This window comes from Marmota monax, unplaced genomic scaffold, assembly GCF_021218885.2.
Source record: "Marmota monax isolate L192 unplaced genomic scaffold, Marmota_monax_Labrador192_F-V1.1 WCK01_AAM20220418_F8-fsc00068, whole genome shotgun sequence".
NCBI classification, from domain to species: domain Eukaryota; kingdom Metazoa; phylum Chordata; class Mammalia; order Rodentia; family Sciuridae; genus Marmota; species Marmota monax.
In genome coordinates this window covers 7389663-7410438 of record NW_026692352.1, presented here as the reverse complement: position 1 = coordinate 7410438, position 20776 = coordinate 7389663, and the positions used below count along the sequence as shown (strand labels likewise).

Sequence of the window (20776 nt, the reverse complement as noted above, 5' to 3'; positions counted from 1 at the left end):
AATCTTTAGCAAGAATAGTGGAGCAGGATGCATCACAATACCAGACCTTAAACTATACTACCAAGCAATAGTAACAAAAACAGCACAGTATTGTCACCAAAATAGACATGTAGACCAGTGGTACAGAATAGAAGAAACAGAGACAAACCCACATAATTACGGTTTTCTCATATTATACAAAGGCACCAAAAACATACATTGGAAAAAGATAGCCTTTTCAACAAATAGTGCTGGGAAAACTGGAAATCCATATGTTGCAAAATGAAATTAAACCTCTATCTCTCACCCTGCATAAAAATCAACTCAAAGTGAATCAAAGACTTTGGCACTAGAACAGAGACCCTGTGCCTAATAAAAGAAAAAGTAGGCCCAAATCTTCATCACATCAATGTTGGACCAGACTTCCTTAACAAGACTCCTAAAGCACAAGAAATAAAATCAATGGGACAGATTCAAACTTAAAAGCTTCTTTTCAGCAAAGGAAACAATCAATAATGTAAAGAGAGAGCCTACAGAATAGGAAAAATCTTTACCATATGCACCTCAGATACAACACTAGTCTCCAGGATATATAAAGAACTCAAAAAACTTAACACCATAAAGCCACAAAACCCAATCAATAAATGGGCTAAGAACTGAACAGATGCTTCACAGAAGAAGACATACAATCAATCCACAAGCATATGGAAAAAATGTTCATTATCTCTAGCAATTAGAGAAATGCAAGTCAAAACTGCCCTAAGATTTCATCTCACTCCAGTCAGAATGGCAATTATCAAAATTGCAAGTAATAATAAATGTTGGCAAGGATGCGGGGGAAAAGATACATTCATACATTGCTGATAGGACAACAGATTGGTGCAGCCATTGTGGAAAGCAGTATGGAGGTTCCTCAGAAAACTTGGAATGGAACCACCATTTGACCTAAGTATCCCACTCCTCGGTTTATACTCAAAGGACTTAAAATCAGCATACTACAGTGACACAGTCACATCAGTGTTTATAGAAGCTCAGTTCACTATAGCTAAACTGTGGAACCAACATAGATGGCCTTCAACAGATGAATGGATAAAGAAAATATGGTAAATATACACAATAAAATATAATTCAGCCTTAAAGAAGAATGAAATTATGGCATTTGCAGGTAAATGGGTAGAACTAGACATTTTTGCCCTATATACATGTACAGCCAGAGGAATGAATAACTGTGCTCCATTTGTGTACAGTTGTCAAAATGCATTCTACTGTCATGTGTAACTAATTAGAGCAAATTAAAAATAAATATGGGCTGGGGATGTGGTTCAAGTGGTAGCACGCTTGCCTGGCATGCACGGGGTGCTGTGTTCGATCCTCAACACCACATAAAAATAAAAAATAAAGATATTTTAGTTTTAGTTTTCCACCTAAAACTAAAAATAAATATAAATAAATAAATAAATAAATATACACACACACACACACAAAGATACTAGCATGGTTTATCTCAAAAGGCCCGTATTTAGGCCTAGGGTTATGGCTCAGCAGTAGAGCGCTCGCCTAGCATGTGCGAGGACCTGGGTTTGATCCTCAGCACCGTACAAAAATAAAAATAAAATAAAGGTACATCTACAACTAAAAAATAAATATTAAAAAAATAAAAAAGGTACATATCTGGCCCCAGAGAATAGGCAACTTGATTCAATCATCTGTGAACCTACAGCATATTTCCAGCATAGCCTCCCTTATTTTGCCATGGGCTTAAGCAGCTCTAGTGACAGCCTCTTGCTTTTTTATGAACTTCTTCAGGCATGGTAGTGATTATCATACTTGGTTTTCTCAAATTTGAGAACATTTAAGTAATGTCCTTAAGTCTGTTATCATATGACAAGTACAAATGAAAACATAAATTTTAGAGTTATTAGAATGATGGAAATTGAAGCCACTAGAATCTGTGAGGCTTGGAATTTTAGTTTTGTTTTTCTCAGAATAAATCCAGGAAGAAAGAATTTACACCAGGCTCATAACCCCTTCATCTTCTATGTAGGAATATCCAGAGTTGAATGAATGGCCTCAATCAAAACTCCTTTTAATCATGCTAATAATCTGACCTCCTAGTAAATACATTTAAAGTATTTATTAACCAAAAGATAACAGAGTCCTTTTCTGTGAACATTTCTAATAGGATAGACTGGGTATATCTAGGTACCTTTGCTGTAAATATATAAATCTTAATAGATTCCACCTTTGCTGGAATATATAGATTTCTTTTGTGGAAGACATGGTTCGCTAAAGTTGTAAGATTAATGGAGTAACAAGTAAGGATGCTTCATAACCAGAATGGCTCCTTCTGTAAAGTTGTGTTTTTATATATTTTGCTCAAAACACATCTCATAATTAAGTCCTAAATCAGGATGCATCACTAATGGAGGAAAGACTTTTTTTAAATGAATAGCTATATTTGACATGATTAGATTTCTCTAAAGGAACATATTTTATCTGTATCTCATGATTGTTTGAATCATTTAAATAATTTGTGAAGTTTGGTGTTCAGTAAGATCTGTGATTCTTTAAGAGTCTGATTTGACCTTTGTGATGTGATGCTTTTAGTTTACTAATAAGTTTTTTGCGTCTATATGCATAAAAGATATCCATGTCTACTATTTTGTTCTTACAATGCTTTTATTAAATTTGGATATAACTATTTTGTTGGCTTTATAAGAAAAGTTAGAAAGTATTCCTTCTATTCTCTGGAAGAATTTGTAAAAGTTTGAAGACATTTCTTCAGAAGTATTTGGTAGAATTCACCACTGGAGCTAGCAAAAAGTTATTTTGCGAGAGGTTTAATTATACGTTTAATTACTTTAGATAGACCATGGAAAGGAGGGAACTATCTAGATAGCAGCACACATTTAGGAAAACTATACATTTGAAGTAGAAGAAGTTAAAATTATGTCTTAGTTTTTATGTCCTTTCTTTGTAAACCATATAGTGTTCTGGTAGGCAGATTATTTTTCGTCTGTTCAACAAATATTTATTGAATGCTCACCATATGCCAGATATTCTGCAAGGCACTGAGGATATAATCATAAATAATATAAATGTCCTTGATCTTGTGATGCTTATACTCTGTCAAGGAAGACAGATGTCAAAAAGGCAATTTCAAAATATTTTTTACTTAAAATCTAATTGAGTTGAGATTTAAAGAAAAGGTGAGGATTTGTAGTGACTGTTGTTGAAACTGAGAGATACCAAGCCATATTTAAGACTGAGACTAGAGATGGTAAATTAATAATACATCAAGCCACATAATTGTGTAATTTTTTTCCAGTATGCTGTACAGCAAAGACTGAGGAGCTAAAGTGAATGATTGAATCCACCATTGTAATATGTAGGATGATTAGATTAAAAGGATGAGATGAGGTCCCTGATATTGTAAATATACACATAAAATTCCCAAACTTGGTGCCTAGAAGTCAGAAGATCCTTTTTGTTTCCCCAGATCCTGATTATGATAATGATTACGCTATGCACCTTCATACTGTCTGTTATATGCATATTCTGGAAAGATAAGTGGCTGATAGCTGGGCTGTCACTGCAGGTAAGCATCATCCTGTAGCTCTTAGTACTATCTGTCCATATATGTCTAGCCTGACTTTTGACTTTCTCCCAGATCTTTGCACCTGTTGTACAGCCGATCAGCATAATTGTGATGGTTATCCTTTCCTGGCCTTTGGCCATGTATGTGGGCTGTTTGGAAAGAGAAGGTATGTCATTTGGGGTGGGTTCTTGCCTGATCCCTTCAGTTCTGGCTTTAGCTTACATACTCTATTCAGAAAAATAGAAACTTGGTAGATAGCCACCCCTACACTCTTTGAAATTCCTTTAGCTTGTTACGTAGGCATGTTTCTTATGTTTACTCACTACCCTATGTGGCCTGTCATACTGTTTCCATGAGGAAGCAGATCTTCTTCTAAAGATCTTTGTTCTAGAAAAATAAGTTGTATCTTTATGTTATTGTATATCTACTCTATGAAGACAAAAGGCCATTTAAATTTTTGGCCAGAGTGTGGTGCAAGTCACAGTTCCTTCAGTTTGTATTCAAATGTTCCTAATTCAAGTAACACTAGGTCCAAAGATCCCTGATTACATCCAAGTTATTCAAAGCAGGCCTCTGTGAATCCCTGTCATATCTGGGGACTTACAATGGGAACAGAAATTTCTCTGCCACTGGTTTCCTCTCCATTTACCCTTCCCCTACTGTAACAGAAACAGAAGAAAATGGAATCTGTACACTAAACTTTTTGAGAATGGAGTTATCTTTTACCATCCTTACTGAGAAACCATAGGATCTTCTTTCTGTATCTCCCTATTTACTCTTGGTTCAGTAAGGGGCATTTACTTCTTGGCTTGTGGAGGGATGCAGGTAAGAGACCATCTGATTTGATAGTGGTGCCATTGTATGTTTATATAGTGTATTTGTGTGGTGTGGGTGAGAGGAAATTTTTAGAAACTACTTCTGGGGCAGGAGTTTAAAAAGGACGATAATAAACTCTTTTCTTTTTCATTTTCTAAATTTTAGTTATAAAAAGAAGACGCAAGATAACACCTTATGAGAAAGCAAGACTCAGGAGATGTAATATATTCACAAGGTTAAGAGGTTAGAGCTGGAGACATAGATTTGAAAGTTACTGAAGCATAGGTTGTAACTTAAAATGTACAAATGGGTAAAGTCCTCAAAGGTCTAAAATAGTAAGTGTTGGGAAATGACTGTAATAATGGGTTTATGGACAGGCTCTGTGTATGAGTGTGTGTGTGTGTATGTCTGTGTGCATGTGGAAATGCATGTATGAGGGAAGGAGGAAAGAAAATAACTAGAATTTATTGAGTAACTATTATGAGTCAATGTGGTTATAACAACTCTGTAAGATTGATGTTAGCAGCAAGGCATCCTGTTTTACAAAAGAAAATGAAGACTCAAAGAGGTTAAGTCAGATGTTCTTAGTCATACAATTAGGAAGTGATAGAACCTGGCTTGGAACCCACATTTCTGTCAGTTAGTGCCCTTTCCACTATACTGCACTGCCCTAAGGATTTAGGATGATCTATGTAGGCTTCAGGGCTTTTTCAGAACTAAACAAATGTCTCCTTTTGAGAAGCTATTTCTTAACAATCCCTTTCCTTCCTCCCCTTCTTTCCCTTTTACCTATCCTCTCTACAATTCTTTGTCAATTTTTAGTTAGAGTAACGTTGCCTTAATAATAATGTCTTATGTTTGGATGTTTGTATCTATCCCTGAAAGTAAGTGGGGATATGACAGAAATGAAATGTAAATTAGCCAATCCACAGAGTCAGTGAAACCCATGGTCCCAGGATTTACTTAGACTGCTGCTGGTGTAGTGTTATTTGGTATGGTTTTCCATTCGTTCACTTTTATTCCACTTCCCTCTCCTTCCAACTCTTTTAGCTCTACAAATTGCTGCTGGATTGCCCTTTTTTCTTATCCTTTTGTGCCTCTATGCAATGCCATTGGGGGTTTATTCTCCCTGCATTCAGGAGAAGGAGGAGCTGGGGCCTAAGCCTGTCTTCTTTGCACACAGAGGTGCACCCATGGTAAGTATGAGCAGGATAAACATGGATGAGTACAGGTATGTACAGGGAATGTAGATGAGAAGAGGAAAGCTCAGAACCATACAAATCCCTAGAGAGAACAAGAATTGCTTTGATATGACAAGAATAAGGAGTTAATTGTAGAGGTTTGACTTGAACCCAGGTTTTCTAATTTCCTGTCCAATTCTCTTTGCTATGCCCAATGTCAGATTGGACAGAGAGGAATACAGACAGGATCTTTGAAAAGAGTTCTAAGGAAGCCGAGGTCTGCTTCCCAAAGCCCTTTCATTCCTGGACTTCATCCCTACTACAAAAGGGATTTTGAGAGGAAAGACTCTGAGGCACAGGGCCTGATGTTCCTTTCTTCCACAGGCAGGGCCAGAGAATACCGTGATGGCCTTTGAGAAAGCTGTTGAACAAGGGGCATATGGACTGGAGACTGACATACATGTAAGGTAGGAAAGTAGGGACTAGGATAGAGGACAGGAGGGGATATATCATTGGTAGAGAATCAGCCTGGCCTAAGATATAGAGAGAGCAAGACTTGGGGTGTTTCACCTGTGTCCATATGGCACATAAACACATATTACGTAAGTGAACCATACCCCCATTACAAATTATACCTCTGTACCTCCATATTCTTAACCATGGATTTACAAACTGGATGTACTCTGTGTAGTTTCCACACATCATTCAAATTTGTCCCTATTGCAAACCATGTTTACAAGTTAACCTGTATGTTGCCTTCGTAATTTATTTAATTAACATTCCCTAGACACCTATTATATTCTAGGTCTTCTGAGTGCTGGGGAGAGGCAAATGAATAAGATACGGTCAAGTTAAAGAATTATTCCCAACTAATGAAGAAGATATGACATATTTACAAATAATCACAGAATAAGGCTATTTGTGTCAAAAGCCTTCCAGAAAAGAATATGTAAGTATAGAAGGAGCCTTAGTGGAAGAGGAGGTTACCTCCTATCTGTGAAAGAAAGAAAAAAATCCATATACTCTATCTATATGGTTTGAGCCTTCAAGGAAAAATATTATTTTACCAACCAGAGATCGGGGAAGGAGAACATTTCAGACATGTATCAGCTTATTCTAAGGCATCTTACTGAGAAATAACAAGTTTATAGATCATTGAACTGTCCTGTATGTATATGTATATATATATATATCTCCTTTAGAGATAGGAGCAGCTATATAAGGAAGAGGTGTGTTTTTAAGGCTTACAAGGCTGGTTCATGGAGATCCCTAAATGTGTAATGGAAACCATGAGAAATTTTAGGTCACCTCATAGTTTTAGAAAGAGTTATCTGGGAGTTAGATAGAAGAATATAAGAATGGTCCAAGGGAAGACAAAGGGAGACTTGAATTAGATCAGGGACAGAGGAAAAAGAACGTTTTCCCTGTAGAATGTATGTACCAGGGTAGTTGAGAAAGTAGAAATACTTCATTTCTAACAGAAGTTTCTATTAGTCTATGTGATATGCACAAGGTCTCTTCATAGTCATTCTGTGAGGCAAACAGAAAAGAAATGAACATTTTATTTTGCAGAGGAAACTGTGATGTTGAAACTGGATCCAAAGATGGGAATTGTATGGCTCAGGTCATAAGGCTAGATAGTACATGATAAATAAAGATTAGAATTGATTTCCTCATCCCAGAGTGGGATTCTTGACATTACCCAACAATGATACCTGTTCTGCACAGGATGTTTTGAATCGGGATTAAAACTGTTATTCTAGCAGAGCTCCTAGAGTCATTTGTGGAACTGCCCAGTGGTCATGGATATAATGTGGTAAAGGTTCTGAGCCAATGAACTCATGGAACATTGTCTTTCTCTGTTCTCTTACTTCTGTGACTTCAACTTTGATATAGATGATCCTTCCAACTCCTTAATTTCTCTGCTGTTGACAATTTTGTTTCCAATTATGATTTTTTCCACATATCTCCACCACATTCATGGTCATAACCCAAAACTTTATTATTACCCCAAATCCCATATCATTCAAGATCCATTCAGGACATGAAACCCACACCAGTAATTTGAATAGGAAAAATTTAATATCAAGAACTACTAAGTAGTAAATGTGGTTAACTATGAAAAGAGGTGAAAGAAGACCCTAAGGTACAAAAGTAGAAAATCATATACCATACGTACCAAAACCTACAAAAGTCTCAAAGGAAATAGTTGTAATTATGTTAGAAGAATTTAAAGCAGCTATCATAAAATGGCTTCAGTGATATCCAGAACATATTAAAAAAAACCTCAGTAACAGAAAGACACCTGATTTTTAAATGGTCAAAGAACCTGAATAGATATTTCTCAAAAGATGACATGCAGTTGTTTAACAGAAATGTAAATGGAACTAAATAAGGTACTATTTCACATCTACTAATAGGGCTATGATTTAAAAATGGAAAATAATATATAGATGAGGATTTAGAGAAATCAGAAAACTTGTTCATTGTTGTGTTGTAAAATTGTGCAGCTGCTATGAAAAACCATTTGGTGCTTCCTCAAAAAGTTTAACATAGAATTACCATATGAACTAGCAATTCATCTCCTAGATGCATACCTAAAACAATTGAAAACAGGGTGGAACAGATATATATATAATTGTAATGCCCGTGTTTATTGCAGCAACATTTACAGTGGCCAAAAAAGGTGGAAACAACCTAAGAGTACATCAGCAGATAAATAGATAAACAAAATGTGCCACACCACTCTCACTCATGTACAATATAGGATAATATTTAGCTGTAAATGTGAATTAAATCTTCTACAACATGGATAAACCTTGAAAACAGTACACTAAGTGAAACAATCTGAACAAAAAAGGATACGTTTATGTGATTCCAATTATTTGAAATATCTAAAGTAGTCAAATTCATAGAGACAGAAAGCAGATTAGAAAGTACCGAGAGCCAGAGGAAGAAGTGGAGAATTATTACTTAATGGGTTGTAAAGTTTCTATTTAGAGTTATGAAAAAGTTTTGAAAATTAGTGATGGTTGCACAACATTGTATATATGATCAGTGCTACTAAATATTATGCACAAAAATAAATGGAAAAATTTTTAAATGATGGTACAATATTTTACTACAAATGTTCCTAGAGCAGTTGGACATCCAGAGGAATTTAAAACAAAGATGAATGAACAAACATGAATTTAAAAAAAAACAACAAACTGTATGGTTTATTAAAAAAAAGAAATCCTCAAAAATGATCATAGATTTAAATTAAAATCATAAAATATGTAGAAAACAAACATAAAAGAAACTAGGGCTAGGTAAATGTTCTTAGACTTTATAACAAAAATATTATCCTATGAAAGGAAAAAGAGAAAAATGGGATCTCATCAATTGGAAACCTTTTGCTCTGTGAAAGACTCTATTAGGAGAAACTAAAAACAAGTGTCAGATTGGGAGACAATATTGATAAACCATATATCTGACAAAGGACTTATACCTAGGATTTATAAGGAACTTCCCAAACTCAACAATTTAAAAAAGAATCCAGTTAGAAAGTAAGTAAAAGACATGTACTTAATGAAGAAGATGTATAGTTAGCAAATAATATGTGAAAAGATTTTAAGCTTCATCTAGCCATTGGGAAAATGCAAATTAAGACTAACACTGCTAACTGGGCACAGTGGCATGTAAGCCTATAGTTCAAGACGTGGGAGGCTGAGGCAGAAGGATCATAAATTCAAGTCAGCCTCAGCAACTTAGCAAGGCTCTAAGTAACTTAATGAGACCCTGTCTCAAGATTTAAAAAAAAAAATGTCTGGGGATGTAGCTCCGTAGAAAAACCCCCGAGTTTAATTCTCAGGACAAAAAAAAAATGACAATACTGCTCATCTATCTGAATGACTAAATTAAAAAAATAATGAGATAGGAGGCAGAGCAAGATGGCAGCTGAGTAAGACTCTCCAGTGATTGTCTCCCCATAGACATACCAGTTTAAATAGTTGTCTTCACAAGAGCTAAGGAAGCAAAGTGAGAGAATTTAGTGCCTGATTTTAATATAATAATGAGGAAAAGATGCAGTGAAGAAGATAAGAAGGAAAGAGTTGCCCATATCACTGCTTCCTCAATTCTAGGCAGCAAAGAGAAAAACAAGACTCTACTTCCTGGGGAGCAGAGCACAAAAGCTAGCAAGGATATTATGTTGGCGCTCAATGCTAGACCTGCTCCTGGGAGACTCAGCATCAGGCAGAAACCAAAGACCCCTACATCCAGCCCAGAGCTTGCAGATAGAGCCCCTAGGCTTGTGGGACAGACTGAAGTTTTGGTATGCATCATTACCAGCCTTGGAGTGGGCCTGGTGCACATCCCCATTTCCAGATTGTTCATGTTCCTGCAACTAAGAAACTGAGGTATATTATCCTTGACAGCTGAGGGACTGTCTCCATCACCCATCCCTTAACCTTGGGTAGCAGAGATATCCCCAGGCCAGTAGTCCCAGATGGAGCCTCTAGATCTTCTTTGGCACTAGAAAGAGAACTGCATGCATCCTGGTGTGGTAAACTTGTGTTTCAGCCTGCATCATCACCAACTTCAGGGTGAGCCTATGTGCACCTCTGAGATTTTGCAGATCCTTGCAGGAGACATAGGTGCAACCTAGCTTAGTGTTATCCTTGAGGCACTGATCTCTGTGTGGTGCCAGGGCTGGTGGAGTGGTTCACTCTGCAAACACTGGCCTGGGGATAGCATTTTCCCGAGGTTGGTCATCAAGGCTGGATGGTAAGTTGGGTTCGACAATACCAACACTACCCTAAACTTGGGTAGCATATGTAGAGCAAGACTCATGTGCCTGTGGTAGGACAGGGTATTAAGCATAGGAACTTAACTTGGAACTCAGTGGCCAGCTGATGAAACCTAACACTGGGCAGATCCTAATAGGTCCCCTCCCCAATCCTTCTGTGGATGGAACAACCCTGGTTTCAAGCAGAGACTACAGACTGTCAGTATATAGATCTTTTGATACAGCCAGCATCACCTATTACTGGTTGCAGTGGTCATGGGCCATGAACCCATCCCAGCAGTAGGTACCCCATAGCATAGTGCTATGGTGGTCCTGGCAGGTTTGGGGCTCAGAGTATAACACAGTACTATGGTGTTAATGGACACAAACATATCATAGGAGCCTGATGCTGGTCCTTTTATGGTGATTCTGCTCAGAGCCAGGCAGAATTGTGTAGTGGCTGACCATATGCTGGTGGTGACTGTGGATGAAGCATCTGGCTTATGCCAGACCCAGAGAGAGGTTTGTGGGGTTGGACAACCCTGTTTAGATACTCCCCAGTTCATGCTGAACAGAACACCAACTCTGGATTTAGGATAAACCTGGGCTTGGATCATCCACAAGTGCTGAAACTGGCAACATACCAATAGTAGACTCACAGCATGCATTGTTTTAGAGTGCGTTCAATGCTAAAACAAAAATGGAGCTTCGCAAGAATGGAGTCTTACTCAGAGAAAAACAGAATTTCTGGAGAAACAGGCACAAAGCCAGGTTATAAAGACTGAAACAAATAACTATTGTGTCATACACCAGCAAGCATTAAGATCTTCGGGGAACTATGACAAACCTGACAGTCAAAAGAAAGTGCAAGAGCCAGGCACAGTAGTATTCTCTTATAATCCTACCTACCTGGGAGGTTGAAGCAGCAGGATAGCAAGTTTGGGGCCATTTTTGGCAAGCTAATGAAATTCTGTCTCAAAAAGGGCTGGAGACGTAGTTCACTCATAGAGCACTAGCCTAGCATGTGTGAGGTCCTGAGTTCAATTCCCAGTACCATCAAAAAAATTTTTTTAAAAACACTAAGATACAAGAAATTGAACAGATAGTAAAATCTGTTCTATGATTAAAATCTCTGATGGAGAATTTAAAACAGGTATTGTAAGGAAACTAAACTTCAAAAGAACACAGAAACAGTTCTGTACTCGGGCTTGGGTTGTGGCTCAGCAGTAGAGCACTCACCACGCACGTGTGAGACCCTGGGTTCAATCCTCAGCACCACATAAAGATAAATGAATAAAATTTTTAAAAAGGTATTGTGTCCAACTACAACTAAAAAACAAACAAAAAAAAGAAACAGTTCTGTACTGTAAGAGAGAAACTTAATAGAGAGATAGAAGCAGTTTTCAAAAACCATACAAATGCTTAAGCTGAAAAATATACTAAGTGAGATTTAAAAACATGATAGAAGGCAATATAGATCAAATAAGAGAATTAGTAGACTCAAAGACAGGCAAATTGAAAATACCTAGTTGAAGAAGATAAAAAGAATGAAGAGAAATGAAGAAAGCTTATAGGAACTTTGTGACAGCATTAAAAGAGCAAATATTTGGTTTATTGAGGTTCAAGAGGAACTTGAGAATGCCATAGGGATAGAAAAGTTCTCAAAGAGACAAGAAGAAAATTTTCTAAACCTAGAGAAGGGATGCAGATATACAGGTATAGAAAGGTCAAAAGTCACCAGTGATTCAACTCAACAAAAGCTACTCCAAGATATGTTGTGATCAAGCTCTCAAAAGTTAAAGAGAAGATTCTCAAGGTAGAGAGAGAAAAGAAACAGCATGAAGTTTTCCCAGTTTCCCTGACAACAGACTTCTCAGCAGAAACTTTATTAACCAGGAGAGAGTGGCATGAGATTTTTCATAGTACTAAAGTGGGAGTGGGGATCCACAACAAACTGCCAAACAAGATTATTGTACTAGCAAAGCAATTCTTCAGAAATGAAGGAGAGATAAAGACATTCCCAAACAAAAGCTGAGACCTGTCCTACCAGGCATATCCCATAAGAAATGTTAAAGGGAGTTCTTCAAACTGAAAGAGGAATATTAGTGAATAAGAAGAAAACATTAAAAGGTATAAAACTCACTGGCAAGAGTAATTATACAAATTCAGAATGCTCTAATTATTGTACACATGAGATGTAAGTAATTCATATCTTCAGTAAGAAGACTAAACAAATAGTAATAATTTTACAAATATGTTAGGATAGGCAATATGTAAAGATATAAAGAGCATCAAAAATTCAAAATGTGGAGAGAAATTGAGTACAAGTGTTGAGTTTTTACTAGTTTGTTTTCTCTTTTTTTCTTTGCAATAGTATTATATTGTTATTATTTCAAATAGCTTGTTATTTTTTTTTTCAATTTTTTATTGTGGGTTGTTCAAAACATTACAAATTTCTTGACATATCATATTCCACACTTTGATTCAAGTGGGTTATGAACTCCCACCTTCACCCCATACACAGATTGCAGATTCACATCAGTTACACATCCATTGATTTACAAATTGCCATACTAGTGTCTGTTGTGCTCCGCTGCCTTTCCCATCATCCACCCTCCCCCCTCCCCACCTCTCCCCTCCCCTCCCCTCCTCTCTCTCTACCCCCTCCACTGTATAACCCTGAGGGTCTCCTTCCATTACCGTGCAATTTCCCTTCTCTCTCCCTTTCCCTCCCACCTCTCATCCCTGTTAAATGTTAATCTTCTTCTCCTGTTCTTCGTCCCTACTCTGTTCTTAGTTACTTTCCTTATATCAAAGAAGACATTTGGCATTTGTTTTTTAGGGATTGGCTAGCTTCACTTAGCATAATCTGCTCTAATGCCATCCATTTCCCTGTAAATTCTATGATTTTGTCATTTTTTAATGCATAGTAATACTCCATTGTGTATAAATGCCACATTTTTTTTATCCATTCGTCTATTGAAGGGCATCTAGGTTGGTTCCACAGTCTTGCTATTGTGAACTGTGCTGCTCAAATAGCTTGTTATAACAAAAGATATTTCATAATCCTCATGGTAGCCATAAAGCAAAAATCTAATATAGACAAACCAAAAATAATAAGCAAGGAGGAATCAAAAATACACTGATAGGTTAAGTCACTTAACCACAAAGGAAGGGTATAAAAAGGGAGAAATATTTGCATTAAAAGTAGGAAACAAGTTTAAAATGATTGCAGTAAAACTCAATCATTAATTCACTGTAAATAGATTAAATTGTTCGATTAAAAGACACAGAGTCACAAGTGGACTAAAAAACACTACCCAACTATATGTTGTTTACAAGAAACTCATTTTACCTCTTAGGACATGCATAGACTGAAAGTGAAGGGATGGCATGGAATATTCCATGTAAATGGAATCCAAAAGAAAGCAGGAGTAGCCATACTTAGATAAAGTACAGTTTAAATCAGAAGTAGTAAAAAGAGACAAGAAAGGTCTTATAAGGATAAAGGTCAATTCAGCAAGAGGAGGTAATTCTAAATACATGTGCACCCAATATTGGAATGACCAAATATATGAAGCAAATATTAATAGACCTTTAGGGAGAGGTGGACTCCAATAAAATGATAATAGGGAATGTTAACACCCCACTCAACCAAATGGATCTAACAGACATCTACAGAACATTTTATCCAACAACAACAAAAAATACAGTTCTCAACAGCACATCATACATTCACTACAGTAGGCCACATGATAGTCCACAAAACAAGTCTCAACACATTTTAAAAATGTGAAATCATATCAAGTATCTTTTCTGACAAAAATGCAATAGAAACTAGTAACCAAAAAAAAACCTTAGAAACTGTACACATTGAAATTGAAATTAAATAACTTGCTTTTTTTTTAAAGAGAGGTATAGCTGTGCTGAACAAGCTAATCTCAAACTCCTAGGTTCAAGTGATCCTCCTACTTCAGCCTCCTAAATATTGTGTTCCAACATGCCTATCTAAGCAACTTATTCTTGAACAACTATTGAAGCAAGGAATAAATCAATAAGGAAATTAAAAGATTTCTTTAAACAAATGGAAATGGAAATACAGCATACCACAACTTATAGAGTAAGTTGTACTGAGTAGTACTGAGGGGGAAGTTTATAGCATTCATTGCCTACATAAAAAAAGCAGAACAGTCTCAAGTCAACAACCTATTGCTGCATCTCAAGGAGCAGGAAAAGCAAGAACAAACTAAACCCAAAATTTAGTAGAAGAAAAGTAATAACAAAGATCAGAACAGAAATAAATGAACAAGACTAAGAAAACAATGCAAAATATCAATGAAATGAAGAACTAATTCTTCAAAGGCCAAAACATTAACAGATCCTTAGCCAAACTAAGCAAAAGAGAGACTCAAATAAAACCAGAGATGAAAAGGCAAAGACTATAATTGATACCACAGAAATACAAAGTATTATTAAAGGTTAATATGAGGGGCTGGGGATGTGGCTCAAGCGGTAGCACATTCGCCTGGCATGCACGGCCCTGGGTTCAATCCTCAGCACCATGTACAAATAAAGACGTTGTGTCCGCTGAAAACTAAAAAAAATAAATATTAAAAAAATTCTCTCTCTTTTAAAAAAAAGGTTAATATGAACTGTTGTATGCCAACAAATTTGATAACAGAAAAAAATGGACAAATTCCTGTACACATATCTTACCACCTTTGAATCATGAAGAAATAGAAAGCCTGAATAGATCAATAATAAGATTGAATCAGCAATGAAACATGTCCCATTAAAGAAAAGCCCAGGACCAGATGGCTTCACTAATGAATTCTACCAAACACTTGAATAAGAACTAATACCAATTCTTAAATATTGAAGAGGAAGGAATTCTTCCAGTCTCATTCTATAAGGCCAACATTATTCTGATTCTAAAACCAGACAAGAACACAACAACAACAACAAAAAAGAAAGCTACAGGCCAGTATCCCCAATGAACATACATGAAAAAGTCCTCAGCAAACCAAATCCAAAGATTATTCACCATAATAAAGTGGGATTCATCCCAGGGATACAAGGGTTGTTTAACACATGCAAATCAATAAACATGATAAAACATATCCACAGAATAAAGGACAAAAACTACATGATCATCTCAAAAGATGCAGAAAAGAACTGGATAAAATTCTGGACAAATTTAAGTATAGGAGGATTGTACCTCAGCATAATAAAGATCATTTGTAATAAGCCTGCAGTTAACATCATATTGAATGGGGAAAAGCTGAAAGCTTTCTGAAGCCTGGAAAAAGACAAGGATATCCGCTTTTACCATTTTTATTCAGTATAATACTGGAAGTCCTAGCCCAGATAATTTGGTAAGAGAAAGAAATAAAGGCCATCCATATTGGGGAAAAAAGAAGAGAGGTTGTCTGTATTCAAAGGTGACATTTTTTATATAGATAAAGACTCTGCTAAAAAACAAAACTGGTAAATCCAATAAATTCATTAAATTCACAGAATACATAATCAACATACAAAAATCTGTATGGTTGGACTGGGGACATAGTTTAATGGTAGAACATATTCTTTGCATGTGTGAGGCCCTGGCTTTAATTCCCAGCACCACGAGCCCTCTGACCCCCCCACCCCAATAAATCAGTATTGCTATAGGCCAATAGCCAATTAGCTGAAATAAAAATCAAGAAGGCAATTCAATTTGTAATAGCTAAAAAATTAGTAATAACTTTTTAATCAAAGAGATAAAACATCTTAAAATGAAAACTATAAAACATTGATGAAAGTAAAAAAATGGAAAGACATCTCATGTTCATGGATTCAAGGAGCCAATATTTTTAAAACATGCATACTACCCAAACAGTCTATGAATTCCTTATAATCCCTGTCAGTATACTAATGGAATTTTTCACAGAACTAGAAAAAACAGGCCTAAAACTTGTATTGGACTCCCCAAGCCCCCCAAATAGCCAAAGCTATTTGGGTTACAAGAACAAAGTAGGAGGCCTTACAAATATATTGCAAAGCGATCACAATTTGAACAGCATGATATTGGCATAAAAACTCATATTGACAAGTGGGACAGAATAGATACCTAGATGGAAACCCACATATCTACAGCCAACTGATTTTCAGGGCACATAGTCTAGAAGGAGCAGCCTATTCAACAAATGGTGCTGGGAAATTTTGATATCCATATGAAGAAGAAAGAAACTAGATCCCTGTTATAAAAATCAACTCAAAATAGATTAAAGACTAAGATTGTTGTGAAACTATGAAATTAGTAGGGCAAATACTTTAGGACAACAGAATAAGCAAGACTTTTTTTTGAATAAGATGCCAAAAGCATAGGAAACAAAAGCAAAAATAGATGAGTGGGATTATACCTAATTGATTGATTATATCAATCAATATACATCTAACAAGGGGTTTAATATCCAGAATATATAAGAAACTCAATAGCAACAAAACAACCTGATTTTAAAATGGGCAGTGGAACTTGATTATTGAAGTTTTTCATCACCCTTTAAATTTTAGACCTGACTTGAATGAATACCATTCTATTATTTTCTCTTTCCCTGCTTACTTTTAGACTAATAGAGTATTTTTCAGCTTTTAGTTTCCACTTTTCATATTATTAACTATATAGCTTTTTGCATGTATGTGATTGTGCTAGAGCTTACAATATTATCTGTAACATCTCTTCAAATGTTATACATTTTGTGTAAAATATAAATCATAACTGTATTAATGTTTCACCTCTCCCATTGCTTGGGAACTATCATGAAGCTCATCATACATTCTTATTAACTCTTTCTTTTAGTAAATAAATTATCTTTTTAAAAGATTAAACAATAAATAAGTTTTTAACATTTAATCACTATCAGTCATTTCTGGCATTCTTCATTCTTTTGTATAGATTCAGGTTTCCAATTGTGTCACTTCTCATTTGCTAATAATTTGTTTTGACTTTGCTAATAGTGAAAGTATACTAGAAATGAATTATCCTGCCTTTTGTTTGTTTGAAAATATTTTCATTTTCCCTTCATTTCTGAAGTATATTATGCTGGGTATAAAATTCTAAGTTGACAGTTGTTTTCTTTCATCATTTAAAATATGTTGTTCCTAGACTGGGATATAGCTCAGTGGTTGTGTGCTTGCCTAGAATGTGCAAGACCCTGAATTCAATCTCCAGATTTCCTCACTGCAGTGCTGTTCCATAGGTTTCTATCTTGTTTATTTATTTATTTATTTATTTAGAAGTCTGCAGTATGTTCATTTTTATTTTTCTCTGTGTATGCTTTCCCCTGGCCCCCCACTCCTGGCTACTTTTGACTTATAGTTCTTCACCAATTTGGTTAATAATGATCCTTAGAACAGTGTGTGTGTGTGTGTGTGTGTGTGTGTGTACGTACTATTGTATTTATCCTTTCCAAGATTCATTAATATTCTTGGATCTGCTGATATATAATTTTCATCAAACTTTTTAAAAATTATAAAAAAATTTGTTTTTTATTTCTTTAAATTTTTTTATTCCTCCCTACTTTTTAGGACTCTATTTACATATATAATACTGGTTGATATTGCCTTGTAGGTCACTTACACCCTGTTATTTTTTTATTTCATTTCTATGTTTCATTTTGTGTTTTAGCCAGTTTTTTCACTGATGTGACTAAAAGACCCAACCAGAACAATTGTAGAGGAGGAAAAGTTTGAGGGCTCACAGTTTCAGAGACCTTAGTCCATAGAAGGCCGGCTCCATTCCTCAGGCTTTCAGGTGAGACTGAACAACATGGTGGAAGAGAGTGGGGTAGGGAAACAGCTCACATGATGATCAGAAAGCAGAGAGAGCCTCTTCTTGGCAGATAAAAATATGTTCCCCAAAGGCACGCCCCCAATGCTGTACCTCCTCCAGCCACACCCCACTTGCCTTCAGTTACCAATTAATCCCATCAGGTGATTGATTTACTGATTGGGTTAAGGCTCTCACAACCCAATCATTTCCCCTCTGAACCCTCTCACATTGTCTCACATATGAGCTTTTGGGGGCACCTCAGATCCAAAGCATAACATTTGGAGATATATCTATATGCACAAACACATATATACATACAAACATACACATATATACACATACATCTATATAAATATACATATGTCTCCTGGGATTAGAACCCAGACTGTCATTCATGCTAGGCAAGCACTATACCACTGAGCTACATCCTAGCACTTTTAAAATTTTTATTATTTTTAATGTTTTTATTAGTACATCAGTTATACATAATGGGTTCATTTTGACATAGTTATACTTGCATGTAATATAATTTGCTCCATTTTAATTCTCAGTCCTCCCTACATTCCCCCCTCTCCTCTATCTTTCTGCTGTCCTTCCTCTACTTGACTGGTCTTCCTTCTATTTATTTATTGTTTTTTTAAAATTGTAGATATACATAAAGTTGATTTCATTTGATGTATTCTTACATTCATGTAGCATAATTTGGTTACTTTTATCCTGCAGTTCCTACCCTTTTCCATCTCTCCTCCCTCCTCATCAGTACCTTTCCTATATTCTACTGATTTTCCTTCTGTTTTCATGGGACTCCTCCCCTTTTTAATTATTAATTTCTATCTCCCTCATATGAGAGAAAATATTAAACCTTGACTTTCTGAGTCTGGCTTGTTTCACTTAGCCTGATATTCTCCAGATCCATCCATTTACCAAAAAATGTCATAATTTATTCTTCTTTATGGCCAAGTAAGACTCCATTGTGTATATATTACCACATTTTCTTTATTCTTTCATCTGTTGATGGGCACCTAGGCTGGTTTCATAACTTGGCTCTTGTGAGTTGCACTGCTATAAACATTGATATGCATGTATCACTATAGTACGCTGATTAACTAAAAGAACTAACTTTTGGATAAATACCAAGTGGTGGGATAGCTGGGTCATATGGTATTCCATTCTTAGTCAATTTAGGAATCTCAATGCTGTTTTCCAAAACAATTACTAATTTGCAGTCCCATCAACATTGTATGAGTGTACCTTTTCTCCCACATTCTTGCTAGCATTTGTTGTTATTTGTATTCTTGATTATTGCCATTCTCACTATAGTGAGATGAAACCTCAATGTAGTTTTGATTTGCATTTCCTTTTTTGCTAGGATATAGAACATTTTTTCATATATTTCCTTAGCCATTTGTATTTCTTCTTTTGAGAAATATGTTTAGTTCATTTGCCTATTTATTGATTGAGTTATTTGGGGGGGCAGTGGTGTTAAGTTGAGTTCTTTACATATTCAGGATATTAATTCCCCATCAAAGAGTAACTGAAAAAGATTTTCTCCCATTCTGTAGGCGCATTTTTTACTCTCTTATTTCCTTTGCTGTGCAGAGAATTTTTTTATCTGATGCTATCCCATTTACTGATTTTGGTTTTATTTCTTGCATTTTAGAGACCTTGTTAAGGAAATCAGTGCCTGTGTCAATATGTTAGAATGTTGAACCTATATTTCCTTCTAGCAGTTGCAAAGTTTCTGGTCTAATTCCTAGGTTTTAAAATCTCTTTTAGTTGACCTTTGTACAGGGTGGAAATCTAATTTCATTCTTCTGTATATGGATATCCAATTTTCCCAGCACCATTTGTTTAAAATTTTATCTCTTCTCCAACATATGTTTTTAGCATCTTTGACAAGTATCAGATGACTATATCCATGTAGGCTTGTCTTCTTGTCTTCTATTATTCCATTGATCTTCATGTCTGTTTTGATCCAACATCATGCTGTTTGGTCACCATAGCTTGGTAGTATAATTCAAGATCAGTTATTGTCATGCCTACCGCATTCTTGCTTAGTATTGCTTTGCTATTCTGGGTCTTTTATTGTTCCAAATGAATTTTAGAACTATTTATCCCAAATATGAATTTTAGGACTGTTTATCTATGAAGAATGTTATTGGTATTTTGACAAGGGTTGCACTGAATTTGTATGTTGATTTTGGAAAGATGGTCATTTTGACAATATTTGTTTTGTCTGTTCAGAACATAGGAGGCCTTTCCTTTTCTAAGGCCTTCTTCAGTTTCTTTCCTCAGTGTCATATTGTGTATATAATTTTCATTTTAAAGGTCTTTCACCTCCTTGGGTTTATTTCCAATTTTTTAAGGCTGTTGTATAGGAAAGCTATTAATTTTTGTTTGTTGTTGCTTTATTTGTTTATCAGGTCTAGAAGTATTCTGGTGGAGTTTTGGCATCCTTTAGGATAATGTCATAAGCAGAGATAATTTGATTTCTTCTTTTCCTATTTGTATCCCTTTAATTTCCTTCTCTTGCCAGATTGCTTTGGCTAGAGTTCAAGGAATTATATTGAATAGGAGCAGTAAGTGTGGACTTCATGTCTTGTTCCTGATTTTAGAGGAAATGC

At 35.8% G+C, this 20776-nt stretch overlaps 1 protein-coding gene across 1 annotated transcript in view; it reads left to right on the top strand.

Moving 5' to 3' along the window:
* Gdpd4 (glycerophosphodiester phosphodiesterase domain containing 4) overlaps positions 1–20776 on the top strand; it is a 100797-nt gene that overhangs the window by 30506 nt on the left and 49515 nt on the right. The window contains exons 4-8 of the mRNA XM_046442135.1: positions 3479–3577; positions 3650–3743; positions 4559–4636; positions 5444–5589; positions 5959–6041. Coding sequence (XP_046298091.1) covers positions 3479–3577; positions 3650–3743; positions 4559–4636; positions 5444–5589; positions 5959–6041 — 500 coding nt within the window. The remainder of the gene's footprint in view (positions 1–3478; positions 3578–3649; positions 3744–4558; positions 4637–5443; positions 5590–5958; positions 6042–20776) is intronic.